Source organism: Mercenaria mercenaria, chromosome 11 (assembly GCF_021730395.1).
Source record: "Mercenaria mercenaria strain notata chromosome 11, MADL_Memer_1, whole genome shotgun sequence".
NCBI lineage: Eukaryota > Metazoa > Mollusca > Bivalvia > Venerida > Veneridae > Mercenaria > Mercenaria mercenaria.
Genome location: NC_069371.1, coordinates 12,819,300 through 12,827,698, shown reverse-complemented (window position 1 = coordinate 12,827,698; position 8,399 = coordinate 12,819,300). Strand labels below are relative to the sequence as shown.

The following is an 8,399-nucleotide window of genomic DNA, read 5'->3' as shown; positions in this document are numbered from 1 at the left end:
GTAGCACGAGCACGAGCACGAGCACGGGTAGTAGTAGTAGTAGTAGTAGTGGTGGTGGTAGTAGTTCTTTAAGTAGTAGTGTAGTAGTTTTTTAAGTAGAAGTAGTAATCGTAGTAGTAGTAGTCGTAGTAGTAGTAGTAGTAGTAGTCGTAGTCGTAGTTAGTAGTAGTACAAGAAGAAGAAGAAGAAGAAGAATTGGTTTGATGTTACGTTCTACATCTTGGACTTCCCTATTGAGATTAAGTATAATTTTATAAAATTTTACCTGAAACTGGTCAATAATCTTTAGATTTTCTATACCCCAAGTTTCTGAGCCATAACAAAGAATAGGAACAATCATTGTATTAAGCAAACGGGTTTGTAAATCAACAGAAAGTAACGGTTTTCTAGCTTTTTTGACCAAGGAGAAAATAGGTTTCCTGGCTTGGTCGATAAGACGTTTTTTAGTTTTAGCAAATTTACCATTATCCGCAATATGAAGGATTATGGTCAAAATGTACTCAAACCAGTATGTACCCACATGGTAAAGTCAAAATGTACCCCCAAAAGACCAAAATGTGTCCACATTCTTTGGTCAAAATGTACCCAAAAATAATCAAAATGTATCCACTTTGTGTTAAAAAAGCCTTTTCATATTATGAACCTTGAAATTTGTTAACAACTGTTCGCCTCTTGTTGTTAATACTTTGACCTGAGTGAAATAAAGATATTTGTATTTGTATTTAAGAATACTAAATGTACCCATAATTCCAAGTAATATTTATAAGGTTTAACTGATCACACCCAAGTTTTAATCAGCATAGCTGAAGAATTTTCAAACATGGAAAGGTACACTCTTCAACCAAAGAAAACTGAAGCTTTAAGGGTACACCGTCGTAAATCTAAAAAAAAAAACAACATTCTTTTAACTGGAACATATACTGTCTACGATAATGAGATTAAGAATGTAACGTCTTCTACACATCTTGGGATCAAGAGGTCAGTTACAGTTAGCGCAACTAGTAGTGACAACGTTGATAAAAACATTTCAAAGGCTAGTAGGACAATGTACAGTTTTATGCCGTCTGGTTTACACGGTCATAATGGCATGGACCTTTACTCACTGTTACATTTAATACAGCTAAAGGTTGTTCCGGTATTAACTTATGGTCTTGAGGTGATACTTCCAAAGAAAACAGACTTGGAACGGTTAGAATTGTATCAAAGGAGACTTCTGAAATACATTTTATCTATACCAACCAATACCGCAGATTCTGCTGTCTATATCCTGTCAGGATTTCTTCCGGTCGAAGCACAAATACATAAAAAGCATTGGTTCTGTTCAATAATATTTGTTTACAAAATGACCAGTCAGTTGAAAAAGTCATTGTTAAAAGATAACTGTGTGTTAGATCCATGAAAAGTAACAGCTGGTTTATTGAGATTAAGAAAATTTTCTGGCTATATGACCTACCAAATATAGATGAACTAATTTCTGACGGGTGTATGTGGTTGGATTCTTGTCTTTCTTACTCTCTCTACTTTATTACTTTTTACTATTTACTTTTACTATCTTACTTTTGATTATTCTTTTCTATACCACTTTTCTCTTGCGCACCGTTAAGTAATGGTCAAGATTGACAGTTTTAACGTACCATGTAGATGTAGATGTAGATGAACTACTTGATCATCCAATTCAGAAGTTATCATGGATAAAGACTATTAATAAGGTTGTAAATGAATATTGGAAAGACCAAATACTCTCTCTTGCAAGTTACAGCAAAAGTCTGAAGTTCTTAAACTGTGAATTATTTCAACCTGGGAAACCACATTCTTTGATTAGGATTCCATTAAATTCATCTTACGATATCACAAGATTTCCTGTGAAATTGAAGATAGCATCTGGAACGTACATATTACAAAGTAATAGAGCAGTGTTTAACCCAAATCAGATTAATCCAGTCTGCCCCATGTGTAATGAAGAGTCTGAGACTTTGGAACATTTTATACTTCGTTGTGATTATTTACAATCCATTCGTCAACCTATTATCAGCGAATTTGAATTCAACTCACTGCAACTTAATCAACAATGGTGTAATCTGGTCATTGAAGAAAAATTACAAGTTATTGTTGACTGCACACATCTGTTTCACGGAGTGAAATTGGAAAGACTTGTAAAACTAGAGTCTCAGTGTAAGAGATTGGTTTGTGCGCTGCATAGTAATCGTTGCTATTAATAAAGCAAAAAGAAAGTACCCTGACATCCGAGCTTCTGGTGAGAAACCGCCATAAAAAATTGTTTTCTTTATTTGAGATCATATACATGTACAGATTTGGTGGATGTGCTTATACTGGACAGAAAATGGGCCATACATGTACTAATTCTAAGGTTTCATTATTTAAAGAAAATTATGGTGTATCGGTAGATCTATATCATGCAATATTACTTGTTTGTGGATTTCGGTAATTCATTTTGGATTGGGCTAAAACAACATCGGAGACGTGTTCTCCAATTTTGGAAACAAAGAATAGTTTGTCATCCGGATATTGCGCGCATCACGACCGGTTGAAATAATTCAAAATTTTGGGAAATATACAGGCCCTGAAATGATAAATTCATTTACAAATTCATTAAAAACATTCATATTCAGTTCTAAGTCGAGCGAAAATGCTGTAAAAACCGACAGGAAAAGGAAACGTCCGTACGAAGAGAGGTGATTTGTTATCCCCTGGCTTTCATACTTTTCATTTCGAATTTTAACAAATTCACATAGTTTGGTGGGTAAACACGTTAATATACTAATTGAAAACCAGTTGCTGGACAGGACCAGTCCATCTGTCAGACCTTGTAACAATTGCTTAATTTCGGCTTTGTAAATGCCTTTGAAGTGATTTATCGGAAGTGTGTATCAGCTCTACTGATTGTTTTTCTTATTCCCACTTTCATAGGGAGAGAAAAATGTGCAGTCAGTCCATGGCTCGAACCCGGGACCCCTCGCTTACAGGGCGAGTGCTCTACTGACTTGGTCCAAATAATAGGATGTTTTGGGACAGCGTGATAACTTTTGACTGTCGCTGTCTCTGTCACGTTCAAACTTATTCTGCATATTTCTGTTAGGAAATCCCCAATTAAAATCCATTGGGAATGTTTTCTGGTACATGTACAAAGTATGTGTAATGATTACATCACTGATAATGAATTTATGTTGACATTAAAGCATAAACTTGGCTCGCTGACATTTTATGAATGTGTATTTTGTGTTTTATTTCTGTAATTTTTGTATATTAGTTACTTTATCTTCCGACTTTGGAGCTTGTTTCAGCAACTTAATCCGAGTCAAATGCATGTAATTTGTCAGCAATTAGCGCCTTCTAAACATGTCAACTGATCTGGATAAAGGTTTACATTTACAGACAGTCTCTATCAAACACGCTGCTTTCTCACTAGTCTCACACTTCAAACACTGCTGGCAGTTTTTACGAGGCTGTCAATCATCAAGTGTTAATCCGTTTGATTATTTACGGGGCGGAGCTAACTATGTCATTTGAGTGAAGTTACGTCACAGTGTATTGATTTTGTCGTCCTTTGAAAATATCGGAAGTCCTTTGTACGCCTCTGACTTTGTGTATTGGGGTACAAATCATAATTTTTGGCATATTTTACGCCGGGACGCCGCTTAATGGAAGTCTGCCTTCAGCAGTTAATTATTTCTAATCAAACGGTCCGTCAATCATCTGTCAAAATATCAGATGTCCCAAATGACTTTCAATCAATACGCAGATATGGCACTTGCCGACTACAGGCGTGTATGCAGTAACGGTAATTAAAAACAATTTAAAGACATGACCGACTGAATCGTTACAAACAATTAAAGAGGTCTGCAATCAAAGCAAACTGCAAAACAGAATAAAAAGGGAGAAAAAACATATTTTAGAAAGTAAGATACTAAGAAAGAAATATTTATATTTTACAAAGTCTGGTGTTGATTAAATGACGATAAATATCTAGTTATTATCGGTAATCAGCGAGAAACCTCGTATTAGTTTTGTTGTTCACAGTTTGATCTCGGTTGAAGTTAATTCTCGTTCTTGAATTAGTTTCGTAATATTTATGATTTTTTTTATATTTCTTTCATCAGAATACTATTAAATTTATATGAAATTAATTTTGTTTAAAAGAAAGTTAAACCTCTTGATCGTTTATGGAACATAACTGCAACCTTAGATTTAGCTTAGACAGTTAACGTGGAGAGTAGTTTCCCTTTACTGAAATGGCAAAAATCGTAAACAATCTTATTTCGAAGTCGGAAAATTATCTATACCTGTGCATAATATGCACCCATGATTCGGGGGTGGTCCCCGGGCTAAAAAATCTGCACATTATACATGAGTATCTACAGTAAGTTCAGTAATATAATGAGGATAGAACCCAGACAATAGTCCTGGAAGGTGAATTGTCAAAGAATGTGCCTGTAACGTCTAGTGTACCCCAGGGCACGATTCTGGGTCCAGTCCTCTGCGGTGCCTGTAACCTCTGGTGTACCCCAGGGCACGATTCTGGGTCCAGTCCTCTGCAGTGCCTGTAACCTCTAGTGTACCCCAGGGCATGATTATGGGTCCAGTCCTCTGCGGTGCCTGTAACCTCTGGTGTACCCCAGGGCACGATTCTGGGTCCAGTCCTCTGTGGTGCCTGTAACCTCTAGTGTACCCCAGGGCACGATTCTGGGTCCAGTCCTCTGCATAATCTACATCAATGATCTTGCTGACAATATAAACACAGTACTTTAAGACTCTTTGCTGATGATTGTATATTGATAGAGAAATTAAAACTTCAAATGACTAAACTTCTTCAGTCTGATCTGGCATGGGTCCCGTTGATTTAATTAATTTCAGAACAGATAAATCAAAACAATGCACAGAAAACTGAAATATCCATACCTTAAGTACTTAGTTTATTTTACCTTAATTCCTGGATTTTAACTTTTCATTTGATATTATGTCTCTAATTCAATAGATCGTACATGAGTTATTTAACATAATAATTGTAACCATTTTAATCGCATCCTATCAGTCAAAGGGTGGCATGCTACAAATTGTCTAATAATAGGTACTATGGAGATCTGAAAAGCAGGAAAAAACTTAACTCAGTTTACCATATTTATGTGATTATTTTAGTCATATGGATAACAAAGATAATAGGGCAACTTCCCAGGTATGATCATCTTGGTAGTGATATTTAAAATCACCAGCATGAGCATCATATAAATAATGAAAAAATTTGGCATGGCCATCGTGCTAATGGCCTCAGTTAATCTTATCAGTCTGTTTTTGACTAGTGTTTTTCCAATGGACACAGTTCTGGTATAATAGCCTGTCAAGCCCGCCTGCTTGTTTGTTCATTTGTTCATAATGATGTGGAACATTTATGCTTCTTTGATCAATTTTATCTTAAAAAAACTAGTTTGACATGTTAAGTGTGCATTCAGTTATTTTATAGGAAGTGGTTTGGTGTACTTACTATAATCAATGTACTATTACTGTTACTGTATTACCAAAGGATATAGTTACTGCAGGGAGAATATTATAATTCTCATAATAACTTTAAATAAAATGATATTTTTTGCTCTTTTTTTTTGTAAATATTTCTTGCTCTTTTTTGGGAAGCCATAATAATGTAGGTCACCATTATCTACTCTAAAGTAGAGCAAATTAAAATCTGTGAAAAGTGCACATGCAAAATATGAAAGAAAATTATGATACATGTAATAGTAATCAGAGATTTTTTTGCATAAGGGATGCTTTTTGGAGGTGGGGGGGGGGGGACGGGGAGGGGGCAATTTTAGGATAACAAATACTATTGTTTCCTACCATCTTTTCATAAACTGAATGATACAGGAACCTGCCCTCTGTTAAAACCAAACAAACAAAGGAGAGCTTATCTACGAAAATTTTGTCAATGTGTATTTGATATGGATCATGTAGAAGTTCCAAAAGTCCAGGTTTAATCAAATTCTTGATGTGGAAATAATTTTGATCTGAAAAGCAAAACTGCATCAAGTGTTGAATTTTGTTTCCACCATTTGCATATTATGACTTATGAGGACAAAGATTTTACCCTTTATTACAGTGATGGTGATGATGACATTCAAGTATTATCCGTGAAAAAATCAAGAAGAGAGTACACAGGTTTAACTGGTATGTATTACTTTTGTATTCAACAACTTTGTAGAAGAACTACTTGTTGGTAGTGTGATTGAATCCGTATGCAGTATGTACTACTTATATAACCCTACCTGAAAGTGTGTTGTCAGAATTTGTTAATAAACTAACATCTGTGCAGGAATATTGTGCCTTTAGTTTCCAGAAATATTTCACAAAATATTTTATGTAGACATATTAGGCTACTAGAAAAAAAACTTACCAGTGTTCAGGGATACACAGTCAATCCTTCAATTTGAGTCCAAAACCAAATCTTGATTTGTTCCTTTTTTTATCACAAAAAGCTATAAAAAATAGATTTTTTATTGTTAAAGCAGTTTTTTAGCTCAACTATACGAAGTATCCTACTCGACCCGGCGTCGGCGTCTTTCCGCATCCCCACCTTGGTTAAAGTTTTTTTACACTTTCTCTTTTTAGCTCACATGAGCACAAAGTGCTCGGGGCGAGCTATTGTGATCACTCACCGTCCGTCTGTCCACACTTTCCTTTAAACAACATCTTCTCCTAAACCACCAGGCCAATTTTGATGAAACTTCACAGGGATGTTCCATGGATGGTCCTCTTTTCAAAGAATTGAATTTCATGCAGAACTCTGGTTGCTATGGCAACCGAAAGGAAAAACTTAAAAAATCTTCTTCTCAAAGACCAGAAGCCCTAGAGCTTAGATATTTGGTGTGAAGCATTGCCTAGTGGACCTCTACTAAAGTTGTTCAAATCATGACCCCGGGGTCAAAATTGACCCCGCCCCAGGGGTCACTTGATTTTACATATGAAAATCTTCAAAAAATTTCTAAAAATAAACCAGAAGGCCTAGAGCTTAGATATTTTACATGTAGCATTGCCTAGTGGACCTCTACAAAATTTGTTCAAATCATGACCCCCGGGGTCAAAATTGACCCCGCTCCAGGGGTCACTTGATTTTACATAGGAAAATCTTAAAAAAATCTTCTTCTCAAAAATTAGAAGCCCTAGAGCTTAGATATTTGACATATAGCATTGCCTAGTGGACCTCTACTAAAGTTGTTTAAATCATGACCCCAGGGTCAAAATTGACCCCGCCCTAGGGGTCACTTGATTTTACATAATTATGAAAATCTTCAAAAATTTTCTTAAAATAAACCAGAAGGCATAGAGCTTAGATATTTGACATGTAGCATTGCCTAGTGGACCTCTACAACATTTATTCAAATCATGACCCCCCGGATCAAAATTGACCCCTGCCCCAGGGGTCACTTGATTTTACATAGGAAAATCTTCAAGAAATTTCTAAAAATAAACCAGAAGGCCTAGAGCTTAGATATTTGACATGTAGCATTGCCTAGTGGACCTCTACAAACTTTGTTCAAATAATGACCCCCGGGGTAAAGTTGGCCCTGCCCCAGGGGTTACTTGATCGTACATCGGAAAATTTTCCCAAAAAAATCTAAAAATCATCAGTTTGACATTTGAAACATGTAGCTCATATTACTCTGGTCAGCGATCCAGGGTCATTATGACCCTCTTGTTTCAACTTATCTCTGTAATTACTTGATGGATTTGATTCAAACTTGAAATACTTATTCCTCATCATCATCCACACCATCTGACACAAGGTGCATAACTCTGGCGCCAATTTTTCATTAATTATTCCCCCTTTTTACTTAGAATTTTTGAGTTTTGATGCACTTTCACTCTGTCTCTGTTATTACTGAATGGATTTGATTCAAACTTAAAATAGTTGTTCAACATCATCAACCACACCATATGACACAAGGTGCATAACTCTGGCACCAATATTTAATGAATTATGTCCCTTTTTGCTTAGGATATACTTATATAGTGTTTTGATACATTTTATCTTTACCTCTCATTACTTTAAGTTGATATTTTTGACATAGACTCCGGCTATTGTGCAATATCTTCATCCACAATTGGAGTCATTAAACACTCCAGTGACAGCTCTAGTTTCCTCAGATGTGCCCAGTTTCACTATCCAGCATCGAAACAGTCGAGCGCGCCGTCTCCTGTGACAGCTCTTGTTCTGATATTTGTGTAACATTTTTGCATTAACTTGCAAGTATGTTCATTGTTTGTTTAATAAAAATTAGAAGTTTATATACCAGTTTTTTGGTGGTTAAATATTCATAAACATCGATATTTTACTTTGTGCTGTCTGGCCTAAGAATATTCTAAAGTGCCCTAAATGATACTTTCTGTTCAAA

At 35.7% G+C, this 8,399-nt stretch overlaps 1 protein-coding gene across 2 annotated transcripts in view; it reads left to right on the top strand.

The window, feature by feature from the left end:
* Nucleotides 1-2,524: 2,524 nt before the first annotated feature.
* Nucleotides 2,525-8,399, top strand: part of LOC123543305 (sentrin-specific protease 1-like) — a 41,894-nt gene continuing 36,019 nt past the window's right edge. For both annotated transcript variants that reach the window (XM_045329384.2, XM_045329383.2), the window contains exons 1-2: nucleotides 2,525-2,693; nucleotides 6,107-6,174. In XM_045329384.2, coding sequence (XP_045185319.2) covers nucleotides 2,587-2,693; nucleotides 6,107-6,174 — 175 coding nt within the window. In that variant the 5' untranslated portion in view covers nucleotides 2,525-2,586. The remainder of the gene's footprint in view (nucleotides 2,694-6,106; nucleotides 6,175-8,399) is intronic.